General features: G+C 50.8%; 1 protein-coding gene across 1 annotated transcript in view; it reads left to right on the top strand.

The window, feature by feature from the left end:
- Positions 1 to 588: 588 nt before the first annotated feature.
- The window catches only part of LOC135911128 (uncharacterized), a 33529-nt gene continuing 15586 nt past the window's right edge, over positions 589 to 18531 (top strand). Inside the window, exons 1-8 of the mRNA XM_065443256.2 lie at positions 589 to 750; positions 1670 to 2175; positions 7304 to 10869; positions 13545 to 13669; positions 15144 to 15209; positions 15313 to 15375; positions 16399 to 16551; positions 17257 to 17319. Coding sequence (XP_065299328.1) covers positions 1855 to 2175; positions 7304 to 10869; positions 13545 to 13669; positions 15144 to 15209; positions 15313 to 15375; positions 16399 to 16551; positions 17257 to 17319 — 4357 coding nt within the window. The 5' untranslated portion in view covers positions 589 to 750; positions 1670 to 1854. The remainder of the gene's footprint in view (positions 751 to 1669; positions 2176 to 7303; positions 10870 to 13544; positions 13670 to 15143; positions 15210 to 15312; positions 15376 to 16398; positions 16552 to 17256; positions 17320 to 18531) is intronic.

Genomic DNA, 18531 nt, shown 5'->3' with positions numbered 1-18531 from the left:
TGATGAAGTCGGCCGTCGCTGACTTCTTGCTCTACTTTTCTGTTCCGGCACTTACCCAGTGGCGCCTACCCATGCTAGACGATTGGCCAATATTGTTCGCATGCAGCGTGTCCCAGTCCCACATATACCTAATGAGGCAAACTCTCTCTATTCTTGCATGCGTGCGCGAATACCCAGTGGCCCACATTGGCGTGAAAGAGGTTAGAAAAGGACATCATGCCGAAAAAAAAGTAGAATTGTTGGGCTAGTATGTCCTACGTTGCTTATGAGGCGCAACAGAAAGACAAGGCACACAGGAGGGGAAGCGCATTGTCCTTTTATTTATTTTTTTGTCTTGCGTTAACTTTCCTCATGAGCAATCATACCGAAAAGTGCTTCAAGTCCCCATGAGAATGACGATCACTTGAATGTCGCCATGATGATGAACGTGAGAATGATACTTCTGAGTGTTAGTTGAGTATAATTGCAGCCGAGAGGAACCGGTTGTGGCGGGCGTAGAAGAAAAGAACGTGCGCTGTGGGCCACAGTAGGTGCACGTCTCAATCGAGCAGGAGGAACGAACGAAGAGGACGTCGCAGAGGGGCGCGCGCGACGACGTCCACGCGCGCCGAAGACGACAAGGACTGGGCGGGCCTGCGCGCCATTGGCGTGTGCTACCACCGCGCGTGGCGAGGCCCGCAGCTGTTCGGAGACCAATGGGCCCTCCCTGACTGCGGCATTCCGAGGAAAAATTGCGCTCTTCTCGAAAGGGTAAGCGACCGCCGCCGCTCTCACTCTCTTCTGCGAAGAAGGTCGCGAGCGACCGCGCACTGCGGCGAGCCGTCGGTCGCCACTCGGGCCCGGATCCCGGAGCGGCCGACGACGGCACCCAGCGGCCGTCGGCGTTCGCACGGCCGCTCGGAAGGGTCGACTCCCTCGTGTCATTGCTATAGCGCCTGCGCTGCGGACGTGGTTAGCCTGTGCGTTTGTCTACGTAGAGATCCAAAAACCGTTCAAATTCTTCATTGCTTTGGAGAACTTGCTGCCCCCGTATGACGGCCGCCGCGATATACTGTAGCGCAGCCTATTCCGATGTCATTCCTTTTCGCGATTTTTACGCTTCGTCACTGGTAAGAGCGACGCTGGGCCACCAGCGCGTGTGCACCCCGCTTTACGACGTCGTGCTGCTTGGACCGAAATTTCCATTGCCAAAGTCGGCGCGCGACGAAAGCGGCGACGTCGAAATCACCGCGGCTTACTCGGGAACGTCCCCATTATGTTATATATGGTAGCCGGGTAAGGTACCATGATGTCTCGGATGGAAGTGGACCGGCCTTGTGCGGTACAGGAGGCGTTGGCTCCGCCCGCCTTATCAATGGAATCGGCCAGCCGTGAACGCTGGCCGCCGAGCAGGTAGGTATACGGGAGCCTATAAGAGCTATCAATAAGTGCGTGCGGAATGAACATTTTACCAGTGTAATGGGATTGTACCATGGCTAAGCTTGAATGGTTGATGGGGGTAAACGTTCCTTTTTTTTTTGTAATGTACGAGGAAAGGGTGGGGGTGGGGGTATGTACTGTCCTGGAGGTAGAATAAAAGCAAGACTGGAGGGATAATTCACCCTAAAGCGATGACAGCGTGTCCTGTTCTCGTGGTGTCTGCGAGACAACGTGGCGTCTTGCCTTGCAGGTCGACACCCGACTCGCAGTTCCGTTCGGGGCGGTTTCGCGCGCGGGCCCCTGTCGACGCTTGCATCGACGGAGTGCCGCTCTTGCGTAGAATGAGGGTGGCCCCTTCACAGCAGCGGCAGCAGTTGCACCTGCAGTGATCCCCGGGACCTCTCACTCGCCACCTCACTTGCTCCCGCGGCGGCGATGGCCGCGCCCCTACAGGCTGGGGGCTCGCCCAGCGGTGGGTCTCCCCGGGCCGCCGTGCCGCTCGGCGGCGGGTCTCCCCGGGCCGCCGTGCCGCCCAGCGGCGGGTCCCCCCGCGGCGAGGTGCCGGCCGGCATCGGTGTGAACGTTAATGTACCCCCGTCGGCTAATCTACCTCCGTCTAGGGCTTCGCCTGGGGCCAGCTTGCCTCCACCGCCCCCACCCATTGCCGACGCGGACGGGGCACAGCCGGGCGATGCCATTCAACCGGCGCCGGGCACGTTTGTGACGACCACGGCAGCGGACGCGCCTGTAGCGCAGGTAATATCATCGCGATATGTAGTTTTAGCCTATCCGCAAAACGTTATTTCAGTTCTCAGAAATTTAGCCTGTCCGTGAACTCCTTACCCTTTAAAGGGTCACCGGGTTAATGGGAGCTGCGAAGTGCAGTAGCAGAGCTGGTAGCGGCATGTTGGGACGCATTGTCAGACTACAGTGCGCTTTAAAAGAAATGTATCGGGCGAGTGTCCTCGTCGAAGGAAAGTCATTAAATGACTGCACGTTAACGATTATGCCGCTATACCGATGCTCTACACCAGCAGTTATGTATAGAATAATCTGGTAGGTTGCTGAAGTATTTGCTTTGTGTGCCCTCTCGTTAAACTCTGCCTCGCAAGACGTCGCTGCCAGTGCGTTGCTGCCATGCACCTCTCCGGTAACTCGGTATTCCGCAAAAGCTTTACAGACAAGCTAAAACTGTCTAACCGGGTTACCATAGATTTCTTGCGTGAACGGCCGCTTTGACGGCGCCATCTTGCTCCGTAGAATTCAAACAAAGAGAACACAGAGCTGTTAATGAAGTGACCAACCATATCCTAGTTAGCTGCTGGTGTAGAGATAGGAAACAACTTAATCGTTAACATGCAGGCTTTTTTTTTTCCTGCGACAATATCATCCACGCAACAAAAAAAAAATATCTAACGCGTTATGATTAGAAGAAATGTTACAATATGTAGCTACCAGCGTTACTACAGCCGTCTACGGCTCCGGTATTTCGTAAACTGGAATAATTTTACGGAAAAGGTTTTCTTATTCACTACATGATCGAAATGTGACCATCGACCTTAATATATAACATACAGTTGCACTCTGAAAATGATGCAGTACTGGCAACTACTTTATACTTGTATAACAGCTCAAGTTTATTTCTGCCCAAGAAAAATAAGCGTCACGGGTTCCGACGTAAGGCAAACAAGGACCGCAATGCGTAAGAATTATTTTCGTGATCCACTTTTTTCGTTTTTCTGCGTTGGCTCCGACGCCGGTCGGACTCCGCGCACCGATTTGCCGATCGCGGCGATGACGGCTTCCGAGCCAGTGAGAAAACGCGAGAAATATCTATCGCTAAAAGAATCCTTACGTAATACGGCCCCTGGCAACGCTTTGGGCCTCGAGGCGTCGCAACAGCCAGAATGACAAAAGTGCGAAGATATCCGCAACTTCTATACTATACTCCAAATAAATGCTCGCCCCCTAGCGGTCGCACCGAGAAACAGCTCATCCAGGTTCAAGCTTGAAGCGGAAGAGGGCCTCCTATCACGGCATGCGCCGAGTGCCTCGTAGTTCTCAAATCGTCGCGATGCCGCCGCGCACAGGCCCGAAAGGGGAAAAAAAGATACGGATGTTGAAATACTTCTGTACCGTTATGATAAGAAGCCAACAAACATCGACACCAGTTGCCTTCATCCAAAAAAGATCACGTACTCGTGACGCCTGCGGCAAAAGGATGTTCCACATCCGCCGCCAAGGTTTCAGTGATGGCGCTGGCTAACACTCCCAGGGTTCTAGTAGGAAACAGTAATACCCAAGAAAGTGGGTGGGGAAACGGCGCCGCGGTAGCTCAATTAGTAGAGCATCGCACGCGTAATGCGAATACATGGGATCGTTCCCCACCTGCGGCAAGTTGCTTTTTCATCCACTTTCATTTTAATCAATTTATCATTTCTTTAATGCAGTTAGTAAGTACAAGTAATTTACTCTGTGTTTTTCTTGGTGTCAGTGTTTATTGGCTTATTATATGATATGATTAATAAAAATCGGGCCCCTTGGTTAACGCCCTTTCTTCTCGTTTGTTCACACATTATGCGTGTCATCGCGGTGGAAAGACAGCGATGTATGATTTCATCTTTTCGCGAAAGATTCACACGATGTGCGTCGGGGCGCGACTTGGATAAGAAACTTCGCATTGGGAAAAGTTGACGACTGATACTGTACCAGTTTGTTCGAAACACTTCTAGGGACTTTTTTCCCGGAGGGCAGAACATTGCTTTCAATATCTTGCTGGCGTCTAAAATGCGGAGTGTGCTTTGTTTAGGCAGGCACTTCGATAAATTATAGCGATGTACGCTACAACTTCCTTTGGTTTTGTTTCCTTTATAGGGCTGTCCCCAGGAGTAGTGTCACTAATGCTTTAAGCAGTAGGAATATTTTCGTAATGTAGTTTTGCCTTCAGGCACGGTAGCAGGAGTGATAACTGCCTCGGAAGGTCCGAAGTTTATCATCACAGATGTTATGCCGCGAGGCGACATATCTTTTTCATAGGATGCTTCAGTTTAGCGGTGCAAGCAGTAGGCGCTGTTTTCTCATTCAACGCGTTGAGTTGTCAGTTTATTTGCTCACAAAACATTAGAAGCAACAGCAAACAGCCCTCATTCCAGCTTTGGAGCTTTCGACCTGCGCACAGCGCCGCTAGCGTGATTTCCGACTCTGTGCACGCTCCTAAATTCCATTACAACTGGTTCAGTTCATTTCCATGTTATGCGTTTACACTAATACAAGTGACTTTGCCCAAAAGGAAACCTTCGCTAAATTTTGGAAGCCTCTTTGCAGAAACTTAGCTTGGTCCGATTGCTTGTTATTCACTTCTCGCGTTTCACCATTGGTTTCTGCGGGAGGCTGGTGTCTGCTGTGTTCGCAAGCCGTACCTCGAACACTGCGCACTGCAAGCACCAGTCGTCGGTCGCAGACGACCTTGTAACACGTATCGGCTAACTACAAGTAGAAAGGTGCGGCCGCAAAGGGAACTCTCATTTGCTTTTTTTTTATTCCGAGGCACACTTACCAGGTAACTTTACAGCCTTTAACCTCAGTGCAGAATATCCACATTTAGCTTCTGAAAGCAAGACAGACGTGACTGCCTACATATCGTGAGCTGCTATATGTGACATGCCGCTACACAAGTCTCAGTGGGGAGTTGCCTATGAAGATCGAAAGAACTCGAGTATTGTACCTGTACCAGTGTAACAACGCCGCGAACAAGTGTTTGCACCGTTCGGAGGCCCGCTACGCACAAACACTTCCCATTTTTAAGTATCCGGCTAGCTTGAAAGGCTCTTTGTCATAAAAAAAAATGGCTGTGGCTTAGGTAAGGTTAAGCCCAGGATGCGAAGCATACTAGCCTTTATTTTAGTTGTTGAACCACTGTTTAGCTTGGTGAACTGCTGTTGCTTGGCTATATTTGGTTCGGCTAGACGAAGAAACAACTCATGCGTTACTCTGCTTCGCCTTGGACGCCCCGCATTGGACGCGGTGAGCGTCGAGCAACGCAGCGTTCGGCGCGGCAACGAAATGTGCGCCTGAGCAAGCGACGCACGCCTGAGCCTTAGAAACAGCTCGTTTCTAAGGCAACACCGCATTCACTAGAGGCGCTTTTGTACCGCTTTGAAGCATCGTACTCGTGGCTCAGTGGTAGCGTCTCCATCTCACACTCCGGAGACCCTGGTTCGATTCCCACCCAGCCCATCTTGCAAGAGTTGAGCCAAAGCCACTTCTCCTCTGTCGTGACGTCAGGGTGTCACGTGGTTTCAAGGTGACACCGCCGCGCCTGAGGAGCTGGGTTGAGCTCTCGTAATATGCTTCGCATAAAAAAAGGAATCCAATGCTGCTCGCTGGGCAGGCCAGACTTTGGCAAACACAGTGCAACAGTTTCCTCAGTTTCTTCGGTGAAATCGTTGACAGCGATCAAAATAGGGTAATCGGCAGCAAGGACCCCTTCGGCTTCGACGGATCACCTCGATTCGACGCAACGAACGAGAAACGCACGAGTGCAGCACCAAACGAAAGAGCCGCCGTTAACCTGGCTGTCGTAGCCATCTTTGTTCATTTGGACAGTGTCGTCTGCACAAGTGACGGATTATGGAGTTGCCAATATGATGTGTCGCATGCATCGCATATGAATAGCTACATTCACATAAAGTCAACCAACAACCAGTTCCACATTCAAATAGGTTTATAAAGAAAAAATTCACTTCAAGGCGAGCAAGCAAGCCTTGCAGATTATAACATAAAATTAGTAACGGACAGAAATACGTCAAAATCGTTTTTTAAAGCTTGTTATAAACTAATGTTGAACTATACTTTCGTTAGTTCTCATATCTAATTTTCTCGTCCACGTTAGTTTACCTGGTTACCTTGGTTCTACATTTCAATTATACATAATTAACTTCCCACGTAATTTATTCGGCTTCATTGTCAGTTACTTCGTGTGGTTAATCGTAACCTTCAGGTGGAGTTCGCTCACTCTGCCCCAGAGAGAATGAACGTGTTCGATTTATTCAGTGGTAAAGAACACCCGCAAGTTAAGTTTATTGCGGGGCATCTTTACTCCTTTTATCGTTAGTGTGCAGTCAGGACGATGGCATATATTTAACGTTCTGTAAATCTACCTCAACCCCCATAGACTTGCAAAGAGTTTGCTAAATGAATGTTATCACATTGGTCAGGCGTATAATATCTGCCTTAGCGCTGCAGCTATTGACGATTGTAATTATTCAGCTCGAAAAGAAAAAGATGGAACTGAATGTGTGCAGAATGTTCAATTTTTTGCAGTTTCTAGGACAAGAGGAGGAAAGAAATTGAAAATGCAATATAAGCGTAGAGTAAGCCTGTAAAACGCAGTGCGTATAGCTCTCCTTTTTGTATTTAGTAGGGGTGCATGCATCTTGAAAATATTTTCTTCGAATTGAATTTTTGCTTGGAATCGAAGTGCTAGACACGAGAATTTGATATTATATTTCCTCGAATGATTGACTAAGGTATAATATGCCATGTTGCAACGAATGTTGGAAATTTCATATCATAGACAAGGGCCGATATACATGGGCATAGGCCAATTCCACTTGTAAGCCAGCCTATAAGTGTGCATGTGGTCTTGAACTTACAAGCTGTCATATTGAACTGACTTGCATATAGCAATACATGCATTGAAGAACTTTGATTTTGAGAAGCAGGAAAATTATTCTGTTAGATATTGGAGGCCTGTAATTCTCACATTCGTATTCGATTTGAACATTTAACTATTCAAATATCTATACTTAGCTTTGTGTATTGTGTTAAAGTTCGCGAAAGGCAAGCGTTGCAACAACTTCGCAATTTGTCACTGCCCTCTTAGGTGATGACCGGTGCGAAGCAGGAAGGGTTCAAGAAGGAATACGTGGCGGCCGTCAAGTCGTACGAGGAGCTTGTCGGCGAAAACGTAGTTCGCGGCAAGATGTACCTGGAGAGTATGCCGCAGTACGAGGCGGGACCCATGCAGGGTGCAGGATTCGGCGGTATGGGAGGCGGCTTCGGGGGATTACCCATGGGAGGCGGCTATCCCCAAATGATGGGAGGCTACGACAGACCACCGATGGGAGGTGGCTACGGGGGTTACGACAGATACTCGCCGATGCGGGAACGGCCACGGAGTCGTAGGGAAGATGACTACTACTACGACGAGCTGCCCAGAGGAGCACCGTCTGAGACAAGGTTGCCCGTGACGAAGGATTCCGGAAGCCGGGCTGAGCGCATCATCCAGAAGATACGTCAGGACATCGAGGCCTTCGAGAAGGACGCCCCGGAGGACGCGGCGAACGTTCCGGGCAGCGGAAGCTTTGATAGGAGGCCGCGAACGGGACCCCTGCGCGCCATGAGGAGGGCAACAGATGATTACGAGGACGACATGGAGGACGGCGATGACTACGACAGACGTGGTCGAAGGAAACGATCGATGACGCGGTACGAAAACGAGGACAAGCAGCACCATCACAAGTCCCGCAGGGACCAGTCATCCTCCTCCTCCTCTTCCTCGTCTTCATCGTCCGAAGACCGCCGAAGCAAGAAGCGGCACGGCGGTTCTAAGCGGCGGAGCCGGACGCGGTCTGCATCGCGTCGCTCCCGCAAGAAGGACCAAGGTAGGCAGGACGAGATGCTTGATCCTCGACCCACGACTGACCGCAACTTTATGCAAGCCGGCATGCTGTACCGATACGAGAGCCAGCCGCTATTGCTTGTCAAGGGAGATGTCTACAAAAAGGAGGAAGGCGCAGCGGCGGGTGCGCCAGGACAGGACGCTCCGAAGAACCCCGAAGAAGGAGCGGCTCAACCGGCGATGTTCCTGCCGCCGGACCAGTATCAGGACTTTCTTTTGGACGTCCGGGCTGGTAAGAAACGCTCGGGATACCCTGTTCGTGCGACACCTTCGAATGTGGCTCAGGAACTTGGCAGGTACCATGACTTCCTTTGCAGCGTCTTACCGGAGGGTACCTCTCGTAATACTCTGGTGGCCGAGGTTGGGAAGTACCAGCAGTTCATCCTGGGAACGAACGGCCCCGGGCACGACAACTACGAGTTTCTTGTGGCTACTAACAAGGGCGTCGCGAAAGTTGTCAAGCCTTCTGCTGCTTCATCGGCGGAAAATCTCGGGAAGTCCGTCGCCGGTTACCAGTCGTTCACGGTACAAGCGAAACGCCCTAGCGACAACGCGTTCGCGATGCAGGCCATGCCTCGCAGAAGTCCCAGCCGGCCGAAGGGCGAGCGCTACGAACACATCGAAGCGACGCCGCAGCTCAGGACAGAGTGGTGGAGCCGCACAGCGGGCGTCTATGACGGCACCGGAAGGCCCGCGTCCCGAAGCAGGTCGATGAGGGGCCGCCGCGGGCTGGCGAGGTCCGCGTCCCCCCGCATGATTTCTCCACAACGGCGCAAGGCGTACGACGATGAGAACGTCGAGGCGTACCAAGAGGCAAGCTTAGAGATGGAGGGCCCCATGGGACAGCAGTACGCACAGGTGTGCCTGTCTAGGCGATCTGGAAACCCGGGCAGGATGTACTCGATGAACCGCAAGTTGTCTCCCACCGCCGTCGGCTACGGAAGCCCACCGCGTGTGCCTTCGCCAGAGATGCTCGCCATGCAGATGCAGGGGATGCAGATGGGAGGAATGCAGGGCATGCAGATGCAGGGCGTACCGATGCAGGCGATGCCCATGCAAGGGATGCCCATGCAGGGGATGCCGATGATGGGGATGCCGATGCAGCCCATGGCCATGCAGCCGATGGCCATGCAGGGAATGCCCGTGCAGTACGACCCTCGCTCCGGGCGCGTCCCGATGCGCATGGATCGCAGGATTCACCAGATTCTCACTCAGCAGCAGGGAGGAGGAGGGCGCCACAACGCCCCCATTGTGCAGGCGCAGTTAGACGGCGAAGGTGTCGTGTTCAAGTACCAGATTCAAAACGAAAGCAGGCAGCGTCAGGCGGACGACGGAGACAGCAAGACCAAAGACGTGTTGATCGAGACGTCGAAGGAGCCTTCGATAGAACGAGTCATGAGCAACGTCCAAGTGCAGGTCGACGAGAAAAGGGTGTCCAAGGCGACCAACGCGCGTGTTAAGACCCGCGCGTCATCGGCGACGACGCACGACGTGGGGTCCAGGAAAAACGCTGAAGCTCAGGCAGAGATCGACGAAATGCCTCACGTTAGCTTCACGAGGGATCCCAACTTCGACTCCCCCCCGCTCGGGTATCCGTTTCCCATGATGCAACCGCCTTCGCCTCCGCCGTCCCAGGTCATCTCAACGACTACAGTGCACACGCATCAGCACCACCACCACTATCACGACCCGCGGAAGAACTACAAGATCGCCTACTTGCTCCCAAAGAGTGGCGACATCAGGAGGGACAGGTCCACCCAGGACCACGACCGCTACGAGGACCAAGAGCCGCTGGGCGCCGCCGTAGGCGTGCAGTGCATGTCTTTGTACGAGAGGTTCATGAACTGGATCTATCCGGACACGAAGCAGACCGAGGATGTGAGTCTGATGACGGACGCAGAGGAACTCACCGAGGACAGGAAGAAGTCCGGCAAGAAGGGCAAGAAGGGTGCCAAGAAGGACGGCGAGGGCAAGTCGGAGGTCGTCGGCAGTGAGCCGGAAGCTGAAGCGAAGAGCAAGTCCGCCGAGGCCAGCGAGAAAGGCAAGGACAAGGAAAAGCAGGAAGAAGAGAAGAAGAAAGTGCCTCGTGGTCCTCCGATACCGGTCAACCTGCCGTGGCAGGGACACGAGTACGAGTATGAAGAGCACATCAAGCCCGACGGGACACGCGTCGGTACATACCGCTACAAGGGTCTGGGCGGCGCGCCGAAGTACCCCGATGACGAAGCTCCATCCAAGGGAGCGCTGAGGCTTCCCGACAACCAAGCATCCAGGGAGTCCGTGGCCTTCGAGACGACGACAACTCGAATGGAGATGGACGGGCAGCAGTTTTGGCAGCGCGAGATTCGCCCCATACCGGCCAGTGCTCGCGCGGCACCGATGGCGCCCATGTCGCGAGAGGTGCACCAGAGGCGCGAGAGAGAGCAGCCGTCGGCGCGGTCCCTGTCGACCCCGCAGCAATTGCGCGTCAACGCCCAGGCGAAGGCGCGCGTCGTGGAACGAGGTGGAAACAACTTTCCCGACAACTTCGTGCCCGACGTCCAAATTCGGGTGGACTTCGGCGACACCTCGGACAACAGCGGCTCGCGCGACTCGAAGAACAAGTCCAGCGGGGGTGCTTCGTGGCAGCCCGCCGACATGGTGGTCTCGTACGCGCACAAGAACTTTGACGACAAGAACATGTTGGACGATGAAGATGACGACGACGACATGCTGCCGTCCGGACACGTCTACGGAGGTCATGGCTCCACTAAGAAGCTCATTAGGAGGTAAGCGCCCTTCTGTGTAGCTAACTGTCGACTGCACCATGCGGGAAGGAGGTAAAGACAGCTGCAGCGAATTAGCGTTTGGCAAAGTGGCCGCACGTTGTAGCGCACACTGAGCGCGATAGTACAGTCGGGTGACGTTTCTGGCACAGCCAGAAATTTCCCGCGGAATTATGGGCTGTGGAAGCGGGCACATCACATCGATATACGCATGATGCTGTTCAATATATGAGGCTGCTGCATGGGACGCAACATGTGTACATCGTGAGTGCCCTGCTGCGGCGGGTACAAAGTATGGGAGAAAATGAATGAATGAATGAATGAATGAATGAATGAATGAATGAATGAATGAATGAATGAATGAATGAATGAATGAAAACTGCACGTCGGGGATTCCTTTTCCTCCGTTATTCGTAGTCGCTCACAGCCTGCAGAATATAGTTACAAGGGCCGGTACCTTTTTACTAGTAAACGTTTATTTATTGCCACTAAGTCTACATGTACCGTTCTGTTGCGCATGGGAACATAATGTGTACTTTCTGATACGTTATGTCATTGAATATCACCATCGTGCTTCAGTCGCGTTTTGCCCTGCCATTGCCGGTAGCTAAAGAAGTGGAGGCGGCTTCAGCCGGGTTTCTACGCTCTTGGCTCCGAGATGCCCTTATCTTAGGCGAGTACGCACAATCATGTCGACTAGATGGATTAATTACCGTTTCGACGTATTTCGCTTATCAACATTAGGATCCTGTCATATAAAAACGCAGCGCTACTGTACTGCTAGACAGGAGCGAAATAATTGTGTTGTCTTTGCGGATGCTTCGGCACGGCATTTTTATATTGGAAACTGGGAGATTAACTGCTAGAAAGTCACTCGTGCGAAACTAGTTTCTAAATAACTTGCTTAAGTCGTTACTACTTTAATATGTTTTCCTTATAATTCTCGCGTTCGGCGGGAATCTCGGGTTACATGTCATGTTACGCATTCCCTGTCGCTGCAATAAGTTTCAACTTAGAATATCACACGCACTGGTCAATGACCTCCGTGTCGAAATTTCGAAGCTATCGGATTCGTGGATCCAATAAAGCAGCAGCTGTTCGATTTTCTGTACCTTATGGAATTCCAGGGGATGCTATTTCTTATCAGTAACTTTCAAATTTGCACGCCCTTGCCGGGCTTACCATTTCTTAGGACGATGCTTTAACTCGGGAGCTCCTATCCAGATACAAAGAAATGGTCAAATTGTTAGTCTCGGCATCTACGAAACCAAGTTCGATGAAGTTTTCTTGAGGCACCTAAATGACATGCTGACTTTTGGAAGACCACAAAACTGGAAGATTAGAGACGCCCTGTATAACTGCGCATTCAAAACATACTGGGTATTTCAGCGAACACTTTCAATTTTCTTTTAATTACCTGTGGCAGATTGCACAATTCTAGTCCACGAGCTGGTCTGCTTGAGGAGGCGGACATTACTTGCACAGAAAATTTAAGTGCATAATCTACTAATAAAAAAAATTCACTAATTAACGTGTGAAGTAGTTGCCCTTGTGGCACATTCTGCATTTAACAAATTCTCGCTGGGGAATTCGCAAGGCGGATCCACTTGGAACGAATTCTGAGGATGACACTTTCGAGGTGTTAATTCCCGAACATTGCGGAGAAATGCATTGCCGTTCCGGTTGCTTTTGTGCTTGAATGCATAAAATGACGTTTTGTTAAGAAAGTAAGTGGATTGACAGTGCATTTTTACCGCAGGTTTGACGGAGCATATCTCGTAAATGGTGTCATCCACACAATTCTTTTCAAGTGGATATGCCTTGCAGTCTCACCCACTAGAATTTGTAAATTGAAATACGTGCCATAAGGTAATTAGGTAAAAAGCTTAATTAGTGATTTTTGTTAATGAGTCGATTATGCATCTAACCGTTTTGTGCAATTTCCGCCTCTTCGAGTAGACCAACACATAGACTAGAATCATACTGTTTGCCACAGGCAACCGTTAAAAATTTTTGAAAGTGTTCACTCAAACACTCTGCGTTTCAGAGCTGTGAACTGCATAAATTTGTGCAAAGCTTAGCAATTTATCTACAAGCGTAACTCTGAGACGTATTACTATTTCTTTAACCGAACTTTTGCAAAACAGTGTACTGCTTGCACGTCAGCTCTAAACCATTCAATGAATTATTGTTGTTCACTTTAGACACTCTGAATGACAGCTTGCAGGATCTCGGTACGCATTTTAGCAGCCTTAGGCTTCATTTTTTACACAGTAGGCTAGAAGCACAAGGACGACGAAAGAAAGAGGCGGGACACAGCGCTGTGTCCCATCTGTTGCTTTCATCGTTCATGGGCTTCTGCGCTACTGTGTTAATAAATGCCATACCAACTAGCCCACCAGTCTGTCCTTTTGATCTTGCGCTTCAACTTGGCTTCGACGCTCGCCGAACTTCAGCAAATAAGAAAACTTGAGAGCTGTGTAAACTCTGCTTCCAACAGTCAGCAGAAGATAACTTTTCTCCCTGAAATGCAAGAAATGTCATTTACGTATTGCTTCACAGACTCTTCTTGGAAAGCCCTTTCGCGTCTCGCCCGTACTTGAACAGGGAAAAGGGGAGTTCGCGACGAGCCAGTGCCTTCTGTCATGCTAACCGCGTGTACCTCGTCTTTGTCGCAGGGGCCGCAAGGTGCGCGGCATGCCCAACAAGGAGCTGATGGCGTACTCCATGGTGGTGGTCGTGGCCGTCGTAGGCCTTGCGCTGCTCATCACCATGAGCGGCCACAGGACTCAGTCGAGGCAGCGTGAGTGAATCGACTGTGCGAAGGAATGCCGCAAGTCAGGCAGCGGAATAAAGGAATAACGAACCTAGTTTGAGATAGCGCAGCCTCCGTGCAGGATTTCACCTTTGAAATGCGAGTGGATGGGTCACGAAAGGCTCGTGAAAGCGGTCGTTGCCGATGATGAAGAAAGGAAAAAAAAAAAGCGATTATTCTTTGCCACATGTGACACATGAGCTGGAACGTTTGAGAACAAGCGTGACACCTCCGCATGACTGCAGCAGGACCTCCGAGATAAGTTGCGCCTACGTCTGCCCGCATCGCGCCGAAAAATCTCGGAGGCGACGTGCTGGGGGACTTAACACGGTATCCGCTGACCATCAGGTGCACGCGTCGTCTTCTTGGGTACTATTGAGAGGCTTGCAGTAAGAAAGATATACAATTGCCAGCGCTGCGGCTTTGCCAGGATTTCTGCAATAGGGCTTTTTTGAGCCAATTTAAAGAAAGTTTTCCAGCAGAAAACAATGACATGGGCAGGAGGAAAGACGACATACGGCACACTGCTCGCGCGGTGTTTCATGTACATAGCAAGGAGCAAGGAAAAATCTTGAAGGGAGCACGACGTCAGCAGCCCTGGCAATGCGACCTTTGACGCGAGCAAGTATGTGTATCCGGTGGAGAAATGGAATCCAAAGTCTTCCTTTTTCGAATTTCGCGCGTAAACCTCAGTAACGGAGTGCAAAGGTTACGTCACAATTTTCGAAAGCATCTTCGGGTGTTTGAGCCGCTTTTGTGCGAAACTTATCAAATATCAACACTGTAACGGTGCCGCAGTGGCGGCATCGTTAAGTGGCGTTCGTTGTAAAGCAACAAATCAGCCTTCGGGGTCACCCAAACCCCTTCGTTGCAGAGCCAAACTCGTTGTAGTAGTTTTTGCTGTAGAGGTGTTCGCAACGCGTGTGGAGGATAGGAATTTGGACGAGAGATAATTCATCCTTTGTTATACAGGTCATTTCCTTGTAGAGGCGTTCGACTGATGGAAGTTTAGTCCGAGTCAGTAGCCGCGTTAACTCTCTTCGCCGCCGCCGACTTTCCGGACGCTGTTAATAGGCCCCTTATAGCAAGGACACCATGACAAAGCGGGAAGACCCCCCCCCCCCCCCCCCTATGTGCTTTGCTAGCTGCTCCTTCGCCACACTTCGATTCGTAAGGCACGAAGTGTGGTTGCTGTTGCCTCTCCTACTCCTCGAAGCCTTCGGCAAAGCACATTAAAGGCGATGATCAACTTTGAACGGGCGATAATAATAATAATAATAATAATAATAATAATAATAATAATAATAATAATAATAATAATAATAATAATAATAATAATAATAATAATAATAATAATAATAATAATAATAATAATAATAATAATAATAATAATAATGTTTAATATTATTATTTTGCTGTTGCTTTTGTTTTTCTCTCACTGTGGGGTGCGCTCGCGTTTCAGCTTTCGGACTGGATCGCCACCTCGTCCTGAACGCTTCCAAGTTCAAGGCAGTCCAGGCAGGCCCAGGTGAGCGTCTTGAAGCTGCTAGCTTCGCGGTGTTAAAAAAAAAAAAAGAAACGCAAGCTGGTTTCGTCGACTGAACCTTCCCGCTTTGTATTTTTCTTTCCAGCCAACGGTGGCTTCTGGCATGCTGCGCCTCCAGTATGCAGAGATGCTCGATGCTTGACCAGAGGTAGGAAACGCGTTCCCGACGCCTACTTTGACTCTCGGGCATGCGCTACAGAGTTTTCTACAAAAATTATTAGAGAAAACTCGAACGTATTGCGTCAATAAATGGGAGATGCAAGCGAGATGGTTCATCCATCTTGGCAGTGATGGTTATAGTACACGGATTTACCTAAACTTCGTCCTTCTGTCTTCGAACGCCTTTGTGACTGCAAATTGAGCATTTTCAAAAAAAAATATTGCGTTTCAAAGCCACCGATTCGAAATGATTGGTACGACCGAGTTCCCTCCAGTAATTTTTTGTAATAAATTTTTGTAGTATGCAGTAATGTTTGTAGTAAATTTTGTGAGGATGTGCAAGCAAGAGCAATGGCGGTCGTTGTTGGGGAACAAGGTACGCCTCAGTTGGTGTAAATACTTTTATGCGAAGCATATTACTAGAGCTCAACCCAGCTCCTCAGGCGCGGCGGTGTCGCCTTCAATACCACGTGACACCGTGACGTCACGACAGAGGAGAAACGTGGCTCCAACTCGCGCCGTCGCTCGCGCCGTCGCGGCGGTATATAAGCAGCTGCGCTTGCCTCTGCTAGACACTCACGAGGTGAGATGCCTCCTGGAGACAGAGCTGCTCGTTGGAATGAGAAGCGAAGGTTGCGGCGTGCTACAGAGACTGTTTCTAGGTGGCTTTGCTACGGCGCAGCGACTACGCGCCCCGCATCGGACGCGGTGAGCGTCGAGCAACGCAGCGTTCGGCGCGACAACGAAATGTGCGCCTGAGCAAGCGCCGCACGCCTGAGCTTACGCCGATGACACCGGCTTTTCTGCGACACGAGCTCCTTAACGCTGTCGCGTTAAAATAAAGGCTAGTATGCTTCGCATCCTGGGCTTAACCTTAGCTAAGCCACAGCCAGTTTTTTTGGAGTGTAAGCAACAACAGTGAACATTGAAAAGAGCTATGGACCGATGCGTTGTCTTATAACGACTTGCTTGACCGCTTCTCCCTTTCATATGTTTTTTCCCTCGTCTTTAGGATCGGCGTACGTCAAGCACCTGACCAAGGACTACTTGAAGTCCGCCTGCTCGGATTTCTACCAGTTCGTGTGTGCCCACCGAGACGTGGCCGAGTCGCCTCGCATCATTGCCCACCGTGCCCTCGAAGACGGCGTGCTCAGCGTGATCAAGTGTACGCGTTCTCCCTCGGCAACCCACTCTAATTGTCGGCGTACAAAAGGGCTTTAGGTCGGCGTTCAAAAGGGCTTTATCGAGCCTCTGGTTGCAGCCTAGCTACACAGACGCGCTAGCCACGAATTCGGCCAACAGCAGCCTTGCTTATGGAATTTATCGAAAAACCCGATCGCAGATCATCTGTAAAGTGCAGTAATTGCTCATATGCACGTTGCTATACGTTTTACTTGTGAGCACAACTACCATGGGCCGCTGGTGTTCGCCCGAACAGCAGGCCAGCACAGCAGTTAGCGTGCCCAGTTATCTCGGTATTAAACGGCGAAAACGTCAGAGATTATGGACATAAGAGCTCGTCAAGCACGTCCTCACTAATCATATACTTGCGCGTACGTTTTAATGGCGTTTGTAAATGGCGGCGGCTGTAACTACGGCTCTTGCTGTCTACTGCACGACCTTTTGTTCGGCTCACAGACTGCGTTTGGTCGCTGTTGCACTGGAACATGCAGGAGAGGATGCAACAGTAGGTATACGACCTTTAACCTTGGTCTCCGTGTACCTAGTGGGCGCCCCAACATGTTTCATCGTGTCATCGCGAGACCGCGTGGTCTTTTTGTCGCGAGATTCGCATCTAAAAAAGTACGTGAGCTTCGTGCGTTGTGGTGTTGGTGTCAACTCTAACTGTGTGGGTGGCTTGCGCTCACAGCCCAGGAGAAATACCCGGAACTGATGACCGCCAGGCACCTGTACAAGGAGTGCTTGAACAAAGGTAAGCTCGGTTCTTCGTCATGAGTAAATGTAGCGCGCACGTCTGCACGGCGACATTGACAGGGGCTCGCATCAGCAAAAACCTCTGCGCAGAATCGAGCTTGACACCAAAGCTTATCCACTGCAACCCCTTCCCCCATTCACCGGTGATTACGATACTCCCTGATGCAATATTTGAGCGCACCTGTATACGTGTTCTGATTTCGCGATGTATTGGTTGGCGCGGACAATGTGTCTCGTGCGGCACGCTGCGAACGGAGCAAGATGTGGTGCGACTGCCTCGCTAATTGTGACACGTGGGCGTGATTCACAGCAGACGCCGCAGACAGACATCCGCTCATGCAGCGCTTTGTTTCCATACCGGCGTTGTGCGCTACTCGGGCGCCATCTCGTAGCTAATATCGCCTCAAAGACCGCCGAGCGCGGCACTGCGCTTTCCTTCTCACGCTTTCGCCATACCCTCCTCCTCCGCTTTCCGCCTCATGATTCTACTGTACCCTCCACTTGCGCTTTCCTGCTAGCACTGTCTTCGCCATCCCCGTCTTTCATCTCCCTCTGCGCGCCGCGTTCGCTCTCATCTTTCGCTGTGTTCGTTCGCTCGGTTACGAGGTAGGACGCCTACGGCGACGCTCGCCGCAGGAACGGGCGCCTAAAAGCTGCGCTCTAAAAGAAAAAAAAGGAAAGTTAGGGGAGCAGTTCTCACGCAGTTTAAATGCGTAGGGAAATTAGAGAAATTCACAGCTTGGCAGCACCCCGTCTCTTCCACGAAAACGGGGCGAACAAGAACTGGAAGTAAATGCTCCAGCCCTCAGTTAGCGAAACAAAGGGCATGAAATGTGCGAATTAAAACCGATGGGTCATCTCGTTTAACGGGGGAAGACACAATCGAGCAACACACTCCGAAATGAATATTAAGAAAGGGGGGCCACTTATTTAGTAGGTTCGTATTACAGGAAGAGCGCTACTTGAGCAATCGCTCGGTAAAGCAGGCATGAAAGAGCGTGTCTCGTAAGGAATACGGAAACTGAATTGGCGGCTTTGAGCGCTTCCGCGCCACACTGCCTTCGTGTACTACGGGTGGACTACGTATGCGGTCGAGGCTCAACTTCAGATGAACACTGATGCGCAGCCCGAAATACTGTACGAAGTGGGTGAAATATTCCGCGAAACATTGCTGTATGGTCTTAGTGCATGTTGCTCGGCGCTGATATAT

The sequence above is a fragment of the Dermacentor albipictus genome, chromosome 9 (genome assembly GCF_038994185.2).
Source record: "Dermacentor albipictus isolate Rhodes 1998 colony chromosome 9, USDA_Dalb.pri_finalv2, whole genome shotgun sequence".
Taxonomy (NCBI): Eukaryota; Metazoa; Arthropoda; class Arachnida; order Ixodida; family Ixodidae; genus Dermacentor; species Dermacentor albipictus.
Note: the sequence above shows the minus strand (reverse complement) of the source record. Positions and strands in the feature narration are given on the sequence as shown.